We start from the raw sequence: 19,666 nt of genomic DNA, 5'->3' as shown, positions 1-19,666 counted from the left end.
TGCACATATGCAAAATACTGTAACAACAGTTTAGCTACTTGAGTCTTATCAGCAAAGAGAAATGTCCAAGTAGCTCGAGATTTATCCTCCACAATTGTGAGAAAATAAGAGCAATTACCATGAGTTTTATGCTTATAGGGACCCTACACATCAACATGAATAAGATCAAATAAATTTGCACTTAAAGAACTGCTATTAGAAAAAGATAATCTCTATGCCATTGATTATAGTTCTGTTCCGTCAAAGTAATGGTGATTATGATCATACCTGGATGATCTGACGGATGAAGAAAGTATGGGTGATTAGAATCGATAACCGTACCAGTTGTAACATTGAGATACGATATTGGAGAAGAAGATGCCATTGATACACGTTAATCAGCAAATCTGATAGTTTCGTTATTGATTCTTGAAGATATATGAATGATTCGATACAAAACTTGATGTTATTGAATGCAAATCAACTCGAATCGATAACAGAACTAAGGTTAAATCTATATGTTTAACAAAGAAATGAATGTGTTTATGCAGTGGAATTGTATGTATATATATAGATCTAAAAGCTCTGATACCATGAAAGATCTGAAAATGTCATTATCAAGATGTAGAAGATAAAGATCAATAATGTGATTCAACAAAATTGTTTAGAACTGTTTTTACATTGTGCTTTTATCAACTGCGAAATGATATTCTCTAATCTGAATATATACCGAAATGATATTCTCTAATCTGAATATATACAAGAATAGCTGAGCTTGATTAATAAACTCTAACAACTTTTTTCTTCTAGAAGTTTTTGTGGACTGTTGCTCACTTGATCTTTTGTCATTGGCTGACTTGATGATGTCACTGATATATTCTCATCATACATCTTGTATTTTTAAGTTCCTGAGGCTAAGCTGTTGTTTATTCTCATCATGTACTTATTTTATTCGGTTGTCAAAAATCCTAGATCCATAAGAATGAACATAAATAAATATAGCGAAAGGCTGATCAACAATAATATATGCATTTGGCACATGTAATAAATATGCATAGCTACTTGATTATAAGAGCTAATTGAGAAACATTATATTTTGCAATAATAGGGAACAAGAGATCATATCGTTAATCTTTTCTTCACCTAACATATATAATAATAGTGGAAGGATAATCAACTTAACTATAATATGCATTGGGCATATGTAATCCCAGTTGTCGTATATTTATTCTGCCGTATAATCTCTTGTACTGACTCCCATTTACTGACAGTCCATGATATCTATGATCTCCCTATGCGTGATGAATTTTTGCATGTCACTCTCATCCAAAGTCACCCATGCTTCAATCCCTCCCCCGGATTTCTCATCAACCAAGACTACTGTATTTTTCATGGGGATGTTGGCACCACTAACCCACAACGGTTTTCCCCACCCAAAATCAGCTTCATAAAGTGGAAACTTACACCAGCTGCTAAACGTCCCCGCAAAACATATTTCAGGTCTTGCAAGACTTTTAAGCAGCTCCCCCAATTCCTGACTTAGCAACGTTTGTCCTTCCTTCTGTAATGATAGCAGCACACTACAGTTATCGACAGCTCTCTTGACAGAGCTGGAAAGGCAATCGACAAAACATGGAAGCCCCACTCCTTCAGGACCTGCCACTGATTGAACACATGCTGCTAGGTAGAGATTTCCGAATTGATTTTTAAGAGGTGGACTTGTTCTGTCTCTTATATTCACTGCTTGAACAACTGCATAGCCCTTGGGGTTTTCTGGGTTGGCCACATGTACATCAATCATAGCCTTCCCTAATATCCCGAATACCGACTGTACCCTTGTAGGTGATTTCTTGCTTGAATTGTCTACTTTGGCTCTTTCTCGAATGCTTAAAATTTTACTTTCGCTCAAGTAAAATATCTTTGTGACTACCTTATGAACTTGAATAATTTCTTTATCCCGTGATAGTCCAGAAGGTAGACAAGGCAAGTTTTGTCCTGGAAACAGCAGAGCTGAGTCGAAGTTCCAGGAGTTTGGCACTTTATTATCGTCACCAGAGAGTAGTTGTTGCCCTGCAGCAAGAGCCCATTCGTTGACAAATGATATTTTTGTTGACAAGTCAGCAATTCTATGTGAACTACACACTGCAATAGCGAATCCTCCACAACTGAAGGAACTCACTTGTACTGCAAGTAATGGATCGGTGTATTCATCAACTGCACCGATTGGGCACGGAATTAAATCATTGAGCACCTCGACTTTCAAGTTCTTCCGTTGACTGAGAAGATCATGGAGCTGAACATCAACTTTGGCTTCCACAAACTCAGCACCTTGGTCATTACAATCAACAGAGTGACTCTCTTTGATGTATCTTCCAGCGAAAGGATGAAAAATAGTTAAAACCTTTGATAGAGACTTCTTCAAGTGCTTGGTGTTAACAGCAATGTTATTTGCCTGGTAATAGAAAATGGTGGGAACATTTACGTTTGGGGATACCTCATCTATCAATGAAATATTGTAGTTTCGAAGGCTGGGTGGAGTAGCACTGTATGGTTTAATGAGCTCTCTGGATAGGATTTCAACTTTCATCTTGTACAAGTATCAATCCACTTTGTTGTCTTGAACTGAAGATGTTATAACAATACCGTCAGAGTGTGATATATTTATAGCTAGCAACCCAAGTATAATATACTTGGGCAAATAATTGAGATACTCCAGGTTGCCAGACGACGTGGCTAGCACATGCATGTTAAATAGGATGGATCGAATATGATATATCAAATAGCCTGTGAACAATTGCTTATACTCGTACACTTGCTAATTAATGATCATATTCATATGCGTATATATTTTCTCAAGCACGACATGGGCAATGAATTATAATACTCCCAAACGTAGTTAAGATTTAAACATCACAAATGGGTTATAACTAGACCGGGTAAAATGGGTATGGATCCGAATAACCGAACCGAAATTCATGAAATCGAGATCCGATCCGAGATCCGAATCATACAATCCGATAATTATCCGAAAACCGATTTAAACCGGCCAAAAAATACCCGAACCGAGAATTTAACCGAAAATGATCCGAAATAGAAGATCCGATTATAACTTGGAACCGATTAAAACAGAATAATATATTACCCGAACCGAATATGACCCGAAATAAGCAAAAAATATACTTTAAATAATTTTATGTTTATGATAACATACTTATTTAATCATATTCTTTTGTAAAATTACATTATATTAAAAATACTAAATTAAATAAAAAGATATATTGTAAATCTCAAAAATTGAAAAATTAAATAAGTTAGGATCCGAAAATATCCGAACTGAATTTAATCCGAACAGAATTTTATCCGATTTTAATCCTAATTTTATCCGATTTTACCGAACCGAATTACATCCGATCCGACCCGAATGGTATTCAAATATATCATGATCCGAAAGTAGATCCGATCCGAAATTGATACAATCCGAATCCGAACCGGTTATCCGATTTGACAGGTCTAGTTATAACGATCAATAATATGCTGTCTTTTTGCAGTAAAATTTGACAAGAGAAAATGAAATCAAAACCTCCTTAAAATTGTAATATATTCTTTCAATTACATTTTTACTAAGAAATAATGTTTACATGTGTAAATGTAACTGTAATAAATCGACATATTTTTAGAGTTTTCTTTAGCTGTTAATCTTGCAATTGCTTTTTTCAGTGTTTGCTTAGAAACCCATTTATTGTCTTCTTATACTATATATTGTATAAATTAGATTATTAGATCAGCTAATAATCTCTGTGAGTGGATAAATTTTTTTGATTCCAAAATTATAAAAACAGTATATTTTTAATCTTAATAAATAAATGATCTCGTTAACTGAAAAAGATTTCTTTTGTATATATTTATAGAGGTTTAACCGTAGGTTTTTTTTGGACATAAGATCACGGCACAAACTCATCAATCACTTCTTGGAAATTAATATAAAAGAAGAATTAACTATGACCAGCATATAACGAATGAAATATTTAAATAAGCAAATCCCCGAAAATGTGCTTGACATCTTTTTAGAAAGCCTATGAGCTCTTTAAAAAGTGGTAAACAAGCTTATCCAAGCAACATCTGCAGCTGTTATAAAATAAATAAATACCATGAGAAGAACGCGGTATTAATTGAGAAACAAATTTGACTCCGAAAGCCTAAACTCGATAGTAAACTAAAATATTAACCTATTTTTCTTGTCAGGTAATATATTAAACTATTTTAATCAAGGTGATTCTTAGAATTTTAAGGTCTGGCGTCAAAATATTAAAGCCTGGCGGATTGAGGGTTGGCTGCAGCTCAGATGAATTTTTATAATAACAAAATTTTATATGTAATATGATATTATATGATGATTTAGCCCGTTAATCTTATTCTTTTAGCCCCTCTCAATTTTTCTGATAATCTAGAATATCATTAAATAAAATACACAAATAGATACTGATAGTGTTGATAGTGTTTAAACTTCCTTAAGAAAAATAATTATTTTTATATTAAATATATATATATATATATCACTCAAGATTAAAAATGGCCTATTAGTATTCTTTTATAAAAAATTGAAAATTTAGCTCCACTCGATAAATTATTTAAACATCTACTTTAATTTTTCAACATGTAAATTTATATATAAAAAATCTAAAAATAATGTTATAATTAAAATTTATGTATAATTTTATTTTTTATATTGATGAAGAAAATTTAAGAGTCAATTTTTATAAAGCCCCAGGCAATTGGGTCCACCCCAGAAAGCCCCACTCTTCAAAAAAAATTGTATAAACTATCATAAAAATCTATTTTTTTAAGATTTATAATCAAGTAAATTAGCATACGACCGACTTATAATTTGTCCTTATGCGCACCTAATTAGACGTTATTAACTTTATATAGTGAAACAAGCTTAAAAAATTAAGAGAGTTCTGAGATCTTTGCAGTTCAAAAAATTTAGGCAGTTTTAGATTCTTTCAAAAAATATTATCAGTTTTAATTCAGAGTCAAGCAAAGGATATCTATTTTTGCATCAAGTCCTAAAATTCTGTTAAACTTTTTTCCAACATTGATCAACAACAATGCAAGCGAAGAAAAATTAAATTCGTAAGAATACAAACTTTTATATAAATTGAGCTGTAAATGAGCTGAACCGAATTTCAACATTTCAACTCGTTAAAAATATGTCGAAATTGATAACGAACTCGAGTTCGATCTTTATCGAGTAAAATTTTTTATACATATATTAACACATTAAGAAAAAACTAACTCTATGACCCGTGCAATGCACGAGTATGTTCTAAATTACGTATTAGTTATCTTCCCTTCTTATGTTCGATTTGCAGTATTCATAATAGCGGCTAAGATTATGTTAGTCGATTAATAAAAAAATATGTTTATTTGTGTTGGTTGCCTTAATTTCTTAGGTTGGGTTTGCATTACTCACGATTATCATTATCTTACTTAATTAAAATTTTCAAAACACAAATCTGTTTGTTTCGAATCAAATGATCTGTCAATGTATCAAATTATAAAATACAAATATTGTTTAAACGCTATTTTAAAAGATATGTTTTTAGTCTTCAATAACGACCGTACTCTAAATATGAACAAGTTTTTATTCTTTTTAATATATTTATATGTGTGTGTAATATATTTAAATGTTAAATGTGTGACAATGAGTTACACTATACTTAATATATGAGATAACTATGTGTTGTGATCTCATTAACAATATAAGCTATTAAGAGTCAATAATGAAGTAATAATAAATATAAAATTAATAATACTTAATGAGTTAGATGTAATTAATATATGGTATTAAATTTGATATTTATTTATACATATTTACGAGGGGTAATTCAATAATTTTAATTGAATAAATTATCTTAATCAACCCCCTATTTGCGCTATTATATATATAATAGATTTATTTAACAACATGTCCAGGAACGACTCAATAACTATATATGTTTAAGCGAACAACTCATGAATATTGGTTGAGAACTCTTAATCACGAACAATTCAGCTTACATACTCGTCCCAATTTTTTTGCATAAATTTCACTTATTTCCTATTTTAAAAAGATAAATAGAAAAATATCAAACATAAATTTTCAAAACCTCACGCACCATATAATCGTCCCAAATTTTTTACATAAATTTCACTTATTTCCTATTTTAAAAAGATAAATAGAAAATATCAAATAGAAATTTTCAAAACCTCACACACCATACAGATAAATTCGAGTGCTGAGCCTTTTTTGATTTTTTACTTAATTTTTATTTAAATAATGATATGTATACACACACCATTTGAATGCATGAATAAAAGTTTAGTGAAATATTTATATGTTTAACATTTAACATGTATTTAATATAAATCCTTTAAATATGAAAAATTTAATAAATTTAATAACAAAAAATAAATGAATTAAACAAATTGGTGATATTACTTGTGCATAAATATACACACAATTACTCACTAAATATTACGCCATAATATGTTCATGTATAACTAGTAACTAGTATAATAGTGCGTGCAAGGCATGAATTATTTTCAAGGATTTTTTTGGGTAACAGGTAATTATTTTATTTTGTTATATACTTATTAACAAAATAAATCAATTAACTATGAATATGTACGATAATTTATATACCTGACAGTTCATGTTCTTGTATGTGACATGTAATTGAATGTTTAGGTAGTTCGTATGTATTTATATAAGATGCTACAAATTAATACATATAATCAACTGGCTAGTACGTTTACATGAAATCTATTATATCTTTATGAGCACTAGTGAAAAGATCCAAAAATTTGTACTAAGAATGACATTTTTGAAAATAGTTTGACCCATATTTTTGAAATTTGACTAGTGGGTCGACCCATTTTCATAAATCAACTAATTCCTATACAAATATGCAAAGATCCATGGACTATCCATATCTTAAATGATATTTATAATTATTAAAAAATCACTTTTCAATATTAAAAATATCAAACATATTATTAAAATAGATTTGTTTTTATACCCCAATCAATTACAAGATCCACAAATCATGTCTTCAGTAATTCAAATTCAAAAATTATTACTACTTTCCTTGATAATCATTATCTTCTCCATCTTTCTTTGTTACAGGCCATATCAATCAAAATCAAATTCAAAAATAAGAATTAATCTTGAATAATTTTGAATTGATTTGCTATTGAATATCTGACATTTGTTTCCAAATTAAATTCATAATTTCATTCTAATCTTCTTCTCATTATTATATGTATATGTATGAAAGCCATGTATTTTCCTAAATCGTTAGCATTACTGATTTAATTAGTATGTTGCTCGGATTTATTTCAATCTTGATTTAATCGATTTAATTTTTTGATGTTTCAAGAAGATAGACAATGGGTATTTTTGTTGCTGGTGATATATTCTTCATTTTTGAATCTACTGAACAAAATGGGTAGGTTTTTTTACATACTTTATACAATTTACAATTTCAATTTTATACACTTTAAGTGTTTGATATGGCGGCTGTTTTAGTATACATGGCGAAAGACGAAAGCTCCTAATCAAATCAAGGTATACAACTTCACCAAACTATTTCTCATATGTTTATTCAGTTTCTCACATTAACGAATCACGTGTATACAAAACCCAATGCCTCTACAATTCAATCCACCTTCAACTAAACCTGGTATGACTGATGTTCTTTATTATAATTTTGATTTGAAAATATTTCATGCTTTAATCGAGTATTTGTGTTTGATTATATGAATATTGTAGGTGATTATGATGTGTTTATGGATCTTTAGGTAGTGATTACATATATTTGTTATCACAGGTCACATTAGTCGTGAGCTCCTTTCTTTGGGTCCATCATCCTATTACTTTTATGTGGATATCAGTTATTTGATAAAATGCTTTAACAAGTTTTCAGAAACATTATGACAATATTTGTGTTCATTTAATTTATTTTCATCATGTTTGTTTAGTGAGTTTTATTTTATTACAATATTTATGTGGCAGTTCGAATGAGTTATTTTATTACTATATACCAGTAATGATTCTTTTTAGTTGTATTTTTTTACTTAATATGAATATTTCTTACTAAATCTGTATTGTCAGGAATTAATATGAAAAACGGAAGATGCTGCTCGCAGGACAAGTTAGTTAAGGTTTTAAACGGAAGAGGCTGCTCGCAGGACAAGGTTAGCTAAGGTTTTACACCTTAATCTCTTCATTTTTCTACATTTGAATTTCGGTTTAATTTTAATCTCACTTTGTTGTTTATGCATAAGTACAGACCATCAGGTTACTTTCACATTCTTGGTTCTTGTTTATTAGTGTTGTAATTCACTTTCTTATCTGATACTATTTTGTATTATAAATACATTCTTGGTTCCCTGTTTATTAGTGTTATAATTTACTTTCTTATCTGATACTAATTTGTGTTATAGGTTTATGCTAGATAATATCCAGAGGTTTTGGTTTATGACGTGTTTCCAAAGGTTCAATGGGTCAATAAAAGTGACTTATCAGAATGAATTACATTCTCCGGGTAATATCTCCATAGGCCTTGAGCTAGATTATATTTTGTATTATCTTACATGTTTATAATTTATTATGCAGTAATTTTTGGATTTGTTCAACTTTGATTATGAAGGTACCACGTGTTCGATAAAAGTTGCAAACGAAATTTGTTGATCCATACGATATAATTATAATTTTGATATAAAAAATACAATTTAGTTGAAATTTGTTGATCTCTTTGATATCTATATTTTTTCTGGCATGTGTCTCTCATACTGTTCTGGGATAGATGCAAAGTCGAGCACTGGGCCAACTACAGGCTTTGTGTTGTCAGGAATGCTTCTGATCTGGGAATTTTTAAACCCGTTCTTAGCATATTCTGTTTTCATCCTTTATCTAGAACTTTAGTTGTTGATTGTATGCATGTGTTAACACCCAATATTTGTTTTATATGTATTTAGTAGCATCTATGCCAACAAGTGATACAAAACAATCATCAGTTCATGAAAGTAGAGGTCTTAAGGTTGGCGAGTGTATTATTGAAAGTGGAAAACATGAAAAAGTAAAAGATAATGTGCATGCTAAATCTTCATCGAAAGGGCCACATAGAGCGTTAAAGTGTTGCTAATCAAAGAATACTCTAACTATTACTGTGCAAACTTACGAGGCCTCTTTTTTTTTCTGTCAACTGAGAGATTGTCAATTAAAGCAGGATCAAGTAATAAATGTGGACTTAATGCACCTTCTCAACCTACCTGCACAATTTAGTGATGGTGTACAGTCATTGTTGGATCATAACACTCGATGTTTTCTTGGAAAACTAAGGTATATTTAACTTTGTTATAAATTTATGTTCCATGTCTTTAATAGTAGTAACTAAAGTATGTTTAAATTATATTTTTTATTGTTAATTTTATTATAGAAAGCACAAATGGTGTAGAACTCTCTCAAATAGTAGGTTTGGTAGGGCTTTTAAAAGATTTTCCTATAAAGTGAAAGTCTCATGAATTAAAAAATAAAAAAAATTAATTAACAACTAAAATTTGTTGGTTTATGGTATTTATATACATAGTATGGAGACAATCTCTTCTTTATGGTATTTTAATTGGCTAACATATTCTTTATTTTAGTGATTTGTATGTGGTGACTTATTCCTTTTTTGAAAATCTCATGGACAACGATTTACGTCTTCAAATATCAGTTTTCGATTATTCCAGGTGAATCCCAGTTGTCGAATCTCTCGCACATGTGCAACTATTTCAGTTTTTTTGCGAGTTTTCACTAAATTTTTAAGTCTTTAAACTATCGTGTCATTTTTAAGACTTATTTCTTCTTTGTTCTAAATTTTTTATGTTGTTTGATATTTTTCTTTATAGGTTTTGGTGTTCTCTCAAAGACTCTATAATATTGAAAAAAGACATAAATATATCGACTATTGTGCGATCACTATGCCATAGATTGGATTCTGCAACACTTCACGGTGGGGTTGCAAAGAAAAGTGTAATAATAGCCTTCAAAACCAATATCTACCGCAACCCCTCTTTTTTGATATTGCGGTAGAGTCAAAATGTGTTACCAAAATGACATATATTATTAAAGATGATTTTTTTGAATTTAACTAATTAGTAATTTTTTACATAGAAATGAAATAATAATTGAAATATATACTTTATTTATTTTTAGAAGTTAATAATATTAGTGCAGTGATTTAAAATATTCTAATGATAAATTTAACGCTTTATAAAACTTAACAAGTTACTAGTGGATTTATTTAAAATATTTTTATATTTTTGAATTTCTTCATTTTTCATAAAAAAATATTAAAAACAATATTAATTAGTGTAGTTATATTTAAAATACATATTTTATTTATTTTCCAAAAATAATAATATTATTGTAATTAAAAGTCTAAAAACTTATCAAGTCATTAGTGAATTGATTTACAATATATATAGTTGAATTTATTTATTATTTATAATTAAATGTTAAAAACATTATTTAAGAACAGAAAAAAATTAATTAAAATAAAAAAAATGTTGAGGCGGGGGTTGAAAATTGGGAAGCGGTAATGCTTTGAAATTTTAGACAAAAACCAGAAAGGGACTTGAATACTCACACTTAAACACACAACCTCGCACACTCAAGGAACCGCCTCTCTCTGTCTTGTCTCAAAATTAGGATTTTCATCAGAAGATTTTGGGCTTCAAAATTTGGGGATTTTATTTGGGGTTACTTAGGATTTTGTTTGGGGCTAAATAAGGTTTCAATTTCCACTCTCTAAATAATAGGTTCAAATTTTTGGGGTTAGGCTTTCACTAATATGGGTTTCTATTCGGGGTTTCAATTGAAGAGTGTTCCTCAAGACTTTAGGGTTCAAGTTTGGTTTTGGCTCAGAATCAATGGGTTAGCTTTGATTTGTTTCAATTTTAAGGTATAGCCCCCCTCTGTATGTCTCGTTGAGGTCGAGAAGTCTCCTAAGCATGTTTCCTCTTGCGCTATGCCTGCACTTCCAGGATTCGGATTCTATTATCTTATATTTACATTTTATATCATTACTTGTGCTGTTTGTGTTCGTTTAATAATAGTAATAGCCCCAGCTGTGAGTGTTCCAACACCACAAACAAAAGAGAGAGCAAAGCTTAAAGAAAAGTTTGAAGATGCTTATGAGAGGTGTAGAACTAAACCCTTGGAAGGTGTTTCTTTTAATGTTCAAGATTTTCATCTTGCTATTCAGCAGTATGATTTTAATTCTGAGATTGGCACCAAGGTTGTTCCTCTTTTCTTGTTTTTTGTGTGTGTGTTTTCGTGTGTGTGTGTTTTTTGAGGTGATTGTGTGAATAATTGAGGTGGGGTTGATGTTAATGTTTATGCTTTCGTTTATCAGATTGTGTAATCACTGGTAACAGATAGTAAGAATGTTTTGCTTAGTTGATATGCTTGCTGATGAATTTGTGTAGCAATTTAGTGTTTGTTCAATTGAAAAGTGCATTTGCTCCAGAATGTCTTCCATATGTTCTTAGGTTAATAATTGTAAATAACCTGATTGATTTTGTTTTTGTGGCTTTTCCTATCTGCTTCAGATTCGTCTAATCTCCCTAATACTATGAGTTCTGTAGATAACACTAACAGCATTGACTGAGGAGGGTAGGAACTGCATTATCTTCAATAATACAGGGTCATAGTGCAGATTACACATAAGTCGGTAAAAGAGGGATGGGTCTATGGATTCAATGGAAAGCTATGGTGTTGGAGTGATTGATCCATCAAAAATAGTTGAATTTTATGATGATCTGCATAGTTATCTTGTATCACAGAACGTGGATGGGGTAAAAGTTGATGTATAGAACATACTGGAAACTGTAGCTACTGGTTTAGGAGGCCGGGTAGAACTCACTAGGCATTTTCAACAAGCCTTAGAAAAGTCCATTGCCAAAAACTTTCAAGATAATAGCATAATTTGCTGCATGGATCAAAGCACGGATTCCATGTACCAGTATGTTGTATTTGAACTATTTTGTTGATATGATTTTCATTGACAAGAGAGTAGTGGATTCACTTTGTTATGAATTATTTGTTGCCTCTGTTGCAGTTCAAAAAGAAGTGCCATTACTCGAGTATTTGATGATTACTACCCCAAGAACCCAACTACACAGACACTTCACATTGCAGCAGTAGCTTATAACAACATATTATTTGGTGAAGTAGTTGTCCCTGATTGGGATATGTTATAAGTATGAGACAGTCTCAGTTGTACATTATATGCGTACTCCATTTGGTCATTTATTAACCAATTTACAACGTTTTCAGAGCAAACAAGAAGCAGCTGCGTTCCATGCAGTGGCTCGAGCTATATGAGGTTGTTTTTATCTAGTATTACTGCGTTCATATCTCTGCTACCCTTGTTTTGTTAATATGCAAATGTTAGTTTTTATCTAGTATTACTGCGTTCATATCTCTGCTACCCGTGTTTTGTTATAGAATTCACATTTTTATAATACAGAGATGTAATTTTACTTGTGTAAACTTTGTGCTGTTCTTGTTTCCCAGACAAAATTCAGAGCTCTAGGTTTCAAGTAGAATCTATTCGGAGCTCTAGGTTTCCGTAGACCGTAGAACTTACAAATGAAGCTGTTGACTTTCTGAAAGAGAACTTTTCAACATTGGACATCGATGGTGTAAGTTCTTGTTTCTCTGCTAACTGTCAGCACTTTCAATTTATGCACTGCTTATCTCTGTGAAGTGTGAACCTCAGTAACCTGCTGGATCTTATGATAATTATTGATAATTTAGAACTATATATTAGTACTGACCATCAATCCATTATGAACTCTATTTTTCTAATGTTGAGTGTTAAATTTTATCCATAAAGTGAAAGCATTCATGATTCTTATGGATGCTATTGTCTTGGTATATTTCTATGGATCTTGATTTAATCGTGTTAAACTTGAGTGTGAATTTGAGTGGAGAATTGGACAGATGACATGTTTCCAACTTTTAAAACTTCCCAACATTACCTTTTCCCCAAGTTTGAGTAACATAGTTTCCTCGCAATAAGGTTGCTGGTAATACTCTACGTATCTTGAATTCTTGATTTGATTTCTTTAAGTATGATACAGTCAGTTGATACTATAATATGTGTGAATATGTATTGCATCAGCGGCATTTAGTTTTCTCAGACCAGCAACCACAGTTTCTTGTGAATGAATCTAGAATTTTTCAGATGATCTTGCCTCGTGGCCTCGTGGGGTTATTAGTTACCTTAAAAAATGTTGCTTTCAATTACTTAGTTACTTAAAGTAAAATAAATTTTACTTGAACAAGTTAATATCTGTTTAGATAGTGCAATTAATTGTGTGTAACTTCAAAGTTACTACAAAAATATGACAAAATGTACTCACAAGTAGGAGGTAGTACTGATTTATCAAGTCAAACTGCAAACTAGAATAAGTGATAAATCCTCTCGCCATATTACTTGTTGAAATTTAATCTGCAAGTCTATTTGAGTAAAAAATTATCAATCAAACAGTCCAGTTTAGATTTTTTGACATGCAAAGAAGAAAAGGCAGACCTGACGGGGTTTATTAGTTATCACTTGCAAACTGTGTCCTTTAGGCAAACTAAAGTTTTCATTAGTTAATCAAGGGTTGTCTGAATTTTTCTCAGGATGGGTCCCTTGGAACAAGTGAAGTTGAAGATCTTTTTTCTATTGCTCCTGAAAGGTAATGTTTGACCTACGTGGTATTAGTTTCTTATCATTATGAACACAATTTTAAATAGATTGCTTTCGTGTTTTCAAATCTAATTTTAAAATTGGATACGATCATATTCGTTGCCGCTACACAAGCTCTGATCTACTTTCAAAATTGAGTAAGATCATATTCGCTGACGCTATACATGGGCTCACTGCTGAAATATAATGTGTGTGTATATATATATATATATATATATATATATATAAGTTTTACGCCACATGTAACTACTTAATTACTCATCTGATGCATATAACTTATACATTCATTATATTCTCTTTTTTTATAGATGGCTGGGGCGCTAGATTAACTTAAGCATATTTGCTGCAAAAGTATATCATGTAATTATTTTACTTTAATGTCCACTATCCGGATCATATTATTTCACAAATGATAGATTTTTTTAAATAAGATATATTAAATGTGCATAAAATAATTATATATTTATAAGATAAAAATGACAATATCTGCAGATCTCCTGAGTTGGGGAGTGAAATAAAATATGCTTAAGAAAGTCTCTTGCAGCTGGATTATGTAGATGTCATTATCTTTATATTAATCTTTTCTTAAATTTTGGTAATATGTTTGTATGATCAGGTTAAGAAGATCTTTGTATGAAGATATATCAATGAAGTTTCTCCAAGGGACAGATGAAGTTACTGGGCTTTATGCAAAGCAGTGCCTTGAACAGAGGAACTAGGTATTCCTTCAGTGTGTTGATAATAATACAATATTTATATTATAAGTGAAGTTACGGAAAATTTGATGCACTACTTCTTATAAAGTCCAGTAACTTTAATTAATAAAGTCCAACACATGTTTGAACTTTCTATGATCCCAACTTTTAGCTTGCACATGTTGATAAGGCGTGAAACATCATTAGCTTTTGCCCATTTTCAACAAGTGTATTGTAAAAATATGACTAAATAAAATATGGATGCATCAATAATTTTTAGCTAAAATTTTTCAGAGATAATATAAATGAGACGACTATATCAGAATTCAGTATCATTAACATAACTATGCCATCTGATACAAGGGTTCAAAAGGAGATTTAAATAGTACAAGCAAAAAATCTGGCAACTAATTTTAATTCTTAATAAAATGGGAAAAAATATTTTGTCTATTTAGCTGTTGGATCTAATGTGTTTTAGATAATATAATTAAGCAGTAAGATGATTTTAACATATCCTATTTGTAAGTAATTTGGTTTCTATATAGTGAAGATAGTTAAGCAATAAGATGGTTTCTATATGATTTTGTATCTTCTAATAGTTGAAATTTCTAGATTGCAACCTAAAAGTGATCTGCATATAGTTTTAAGTCCACATGAAAACTTGAAACGCAACTAATAGATGATCTACCAGCGCGGGGAATACTTTAGATGTTCCTATTGATGAGTGAGATGTTATTCAATTTGTGGCGAAAAATGCCGGTAATATTTTGAAGATACAGTGCTAAAATTTGTTGGTTACATTTTATTTTATTAATATAGTTTTCATTTTATCTTTATATTATCTGAGTTGAGCAGAAAAACTCAAAATTGATGCAAGAGCTACACTCATCCAGATATCTGGCTTTAAGGTCATATATAGAGTTACACAAAACTGTGCTTAAGGAACATGTGGCCCTTTGCATAAGAATTTAAAACAAGGCTGAAGCCTTCAATGCGAAATGAGGTATTGTTCTAACTCAATGATTAAGCAAACCTGAAAAATACAAAGAAAAATAACTTTTTTCACCATTTTATGTTATAATTGTGAGCTTGCAGAAAATTTCATTTTGTGATATCACTACTAAATACAGAAGGCAAAAAGTGTATTTTTCTTATCCTAAAATAAAAAGGGTTTCTTTCCAACTATTTGACCACATCGTAATATCACCTGATAGACCGATTTGATAAAATCAGTTTTGGTCATAAATTTCTTAATCAAAAAATCACTATATTCCTCCTATAAATTCAATTCTGATTTGTTAATCACTATATTATTTAATCACGTTTGATATGATTGATTTTGCAATTTATAAAAGTATATGTCATCTTTAACTTATTCCATATTTACCCATATGTGACTTCGATGTCCATTACAACTCTTTTTGGCAGGAAAATGGAACAACCTTTATGTAAAAGAGGTAGATCGTTAATTGTAGTGACTGAGGTTATTTTCAAGATACTGAGCATTTTTGCACGTGCAAGAAGTGAGTTTCGGTAAGTACCCTTTTAGTCATTCTTGGCTAACCAGGCGGACTACCCTACAATAATGCTCGACCTAGCACATTAATATGTTAACTCTTAACTTGAAAAGTATATCAATACAAAATTAAAACCACTATTAAATTCGTCTTACAAGGGAACTATGTTTAATCATATTTGCAGCTAACAATTATCCACAATAAGCTAATTTGTGTACAAGTAATCAAATTTCCAATTGTAGCTAGACCAACTTAAAAACAATGATTTTGTGTTATAATCTTATTTGTTTATACTTATGGTAGTTAAGAGCTAGACTTGAGTTTATCATAAAAAAGGATAAAAATATAGTATGTAGATATTATTATGCCATATCCCATTCTATAGCTAAATTTATTTAGAACTTAAAAATATACAGTCTAGCTTTAAATTTAAAAAGTCGTTGAAGGGGACCGACTACATGGGATTGTACATACCATCTATAAATATAATTTATGCCTTATATGGATATATATATTTGTTATATTACAATTTTATGTTTATTAGTAGCATTTACAAAATAATCAAGAGTCTTGCAAAATCAGAGTTAGTTCTTGACTTCCTGAGCATTTTTTTTCTAGTATACCACCTCTCGTACAAAAAGATGCATATATAAATATATCTAAATATTTACCAAGATAATCAATGTTAGTTTTTGATTTTATAGAAGGGTTTTTGATTGTGTGGCTACAAAGTACAGTGTAGCAAAGATATTCAAACATTTGTTTCTCTGCAAATCATTACATGTTTCTATGCATATACATTTAAGCGTACGTCAAAGAAAATCAAAAAAAAAATCCATGGTACACTGTGCTATGTTCAAACATATCCATATCTTTTCTTTAGCATATTTTAAAATTTTAAGCCCAAGAGCTTACAATTCATGTGGATATATTTAGTTGTTAGTAAGAATCAGATTGGTATTGTATTACTTCACATGGATCTCTGGTATATAATAAATTTTGTCTGATTTCAATAGGTTATCCTCCAGGATATTGGCCTTAATTAATTTTAGGTTGATATAGATAAATGAGATGGCAGGGCTATCTGCATGATCAGAAGCAACAGCTAACTGGAGACCGAATAAATATCCCTTGATTGAGAGATGATGGATGGAAGTTTGGGGAGTGTTGCCTTAAATACATATTAGAATCATGAGATGATGTATTCATTTTTATTATAAACTATGGTGATGGATGTATTGTACTATAATTATAAATTTCAAGGCCCGGAGATTGACCAACCCCATGTAAAAAAATCTACCGAAACCTTATGGATGAGTCTAACTTCTCTGTTAGCTCTGAACTTAACATTGAAACGGACACTTGGCTTCACCTTTTAAGAAAGTAGACACTGTCAACCTTTTTTTTTGTTACCAAATTATTATTGTGGCCCTAAAGCAGGTGCAATATGTGTTTGTAGAGTATGTGAGAAAAAAATATAATTGTATTTCTCTGTCAATTCTTGAACATTTATTTAGTAGTTTATATTTTTTATTCATAAGGTATAAAAAGATACATTTATTTAGTAGTTTATATTTTTTATTCATAAGGTATAAAAAGATATGATCAGTGGTATGTATCTGTATGTCTAGCGTGAGGAAGGTGCCTCTCAATGACAACAAAAGTGTGCCCGATGAATGCATCAAAAGGACTCCGTGTTAATGTAAATTTTGCAGGATGTGTAAAAGTTCTATAGATATGTTAACAGATTAAGAAAACTCCTATATTTAGTGCTAATACATGATTGGCTTAGTTAGTTGATTTTTCTAACAATATGACGATGAGAAAGATCAACATATATTGTTCTTTTCAAATTCTTAATTGGTTAGCGTATTGTGGATGAATGGCATTATAGATGAATACTGCACAGGTCATCGCCAAATTATATATATTTGTGTGCTTCCAACTCCTTGAATTATGTGTTCAGGTAATATTTATTTTCTTTGCATAACTACGTGCTTGAATTGTTGGAAGATTACTCCAAGTAATATTTCATGTTAAATTAAATAATGTGACATAGTTAGCTATGCATTTCTGGAAAATCTTTTGCCACACCAAGTATGTCTCCTTTGTATCAAATATTCTATATCGTAAAAGATTACACAATTCCATTCTTCAAATATGTTAAACTTCATCTTTTAATCAATATTTATGTCAGCAACTTATCATCGTCCTTACATATGTGTGCTAATGTGTTAACAACCCTTTTGTATTACAACTCTAATTCTAATAAATTTTAATTGAGGTTATACAACAAAAAAATGTGTACTTTTTTGTTTGTTAAAGTAGGGGTAAAGTAGTGTATGTTAAAAATTTTAAGAAAAAATTTTACACTTAGTTTTGGATTTCTTTTTCTCTATTTCATTAGATATAGTAATGGATTGATTAATTTATCAATACTTAGTAAAGTAAATTAGAATTATGTAATATTTTTTTACAAAGCTGATTGTGTTTTTATCAAATTTTTAATTTAATATTTCATACAATACGGTTCTTTTAGTATTGTGACATGAAATTTATCCACTTTAATTTATTTAACTAAGTACATTTATCCATTTTCAAATTTTGGAATTATAGTAGAGTTATGCTTTAAACTTGGTAAAAATAAGAACTTATAGTTTTATAATAAAAAAAATTAAAGTGAAAGTTTAAGTTGCTAAACAAAAATGCTAATACTAAATAATGGTTAATTATTAAATTATATATTTGGTAAGACTACTCGATATATGAATTAAAATAATAGAAATTTTCTCATTTTTATAATCGTAACAAAATATTTACGTGTAATAATATTTCTATATTTAAATTAGAGACAACGTTTTCGAATAACATATATTATATTATTATATAAGTAAACTAAGAAATTTGAAAAAGTTATACTTTAAAAGAATTTTTTTCATCTTATTTCCAAAAACAATTACATAAAAGAATTAACTACACATAATTTATAAATATTATTATGAAGATTGTTAAAAAATGTAGATGATATTTTGATGTGTTTACTAATTTTTATTTTAAAAAATATGTAATAATAAATTATATGACGTAAACTAATTCAAATCACTAAACTTTTGATTACTAAATTATATATTTTTCAAGATATCTCAATACATATTTCAGATCATAAAGTCTTTTATATATTTATAGTCCCTATAAAAATGTTTTAATATTATAATATTTTTAAAATGATATTTTTATAAGATTTTGGAATGTTGTATAGTGTTATGTCTTATACTATATAGGAAATTGTCAATACATTATTAAATATTAATATATTTATTATTTTAAGACAACTTGATTCATAATTTAAATAATAAAGACTTTCATAATTATATAATTATGATAAAAATATTTTTATATTATATTTTTTGTAAAATAAAATGAGTGACGGCGCTGTTTCAGTTATATATATTATATAATAAGATAATATAAACTTATAATTTGTGAAAATTCTACTATATTATAAATTTTTGAATTTCATTTTCAAAAAATAAATAACTAAATAAGTGCGCAAAATTAACAAATATTATTTCTAAATTTACTAAAAAAGAGACATGAAATTATTGTTCAAATAATTATACTTCAATAAAAATGTATTTATTTCCTTTATGTGATCCGTCATAGAATTTATTTTTTTTGGTATAAG

General features: G+C 29.6%; 1 protein-coding gene and 1 long non-coding RNA gene across 3 annotated transcripts; one reads left to right on the top strand and one right to left on the bottom strand.

Moving 5' to 3' along the window:
- Positions 1-1,149: 1,149 nt before the first annotated feature.
- LOC141675228 (epi-neemfruitin B synthase L1AT-like) lies at positions 1,150-2,581 on the bottom strand. The gene has a single exon (XM_074481937.1). The coding sequence runs from the start codon at positions 2,564-2,566 to the stop codon at positions 1,241-1,243; it is 1,326 nt and encodes a 441-aa protein (XP_074338038.1). The 5' UTR covers positions 2,567-2,581; the 3' UTR covers positions 1,150-1,240.
- Positions 2,582-10,676: 8,095 nt separating this feature from the next.
- LOC141672558 (uncharacterized) lies at positions 10,677-17,390 on the top strand. 2 transcript variants are annotated; one of them, XR_012555595.1, is made up of 9 exons: positions 10,677-12,032; positions 12,129-12,270; positions 12,347-12,395; positions 12,587-12,714; positions 13,703-13,758; positions 14,386-14,488; positions 15,320-15,467; positions 15,893-15,997; positions 16,998-17,390. It is a non-coding gene; the product is annotated as an uncharacterized LOC141672558 (long non-coding RNA). The 2 variants fall into 2 exon arrangements; XR_012555594.1 differs by having other exon boundaries at positions 15,893-17,390.
- Positions 17,391-19,666: the final 2,276 nt, after the last annotated feature.

This window comes from Apium graveolens, chromosome 7, assembly GCF_009905375.1.
Source record: "Apium graveolens cultivar Ventura chromosome 7, ASM990537v1, whole genome shotgun sequence".
Classification (NCBI taxonomy): Eukaryota; Viridiplantae; Streptophyta; class Magnoliopsida; order Apiales; family Apiaceae; genus Apium; species Apium graveolens.
The sequence above is the reverse complement of the archived record's forward strand: the minus strand, read 5'-3'. Positions and strand labels throughout refer to the sequence as shown.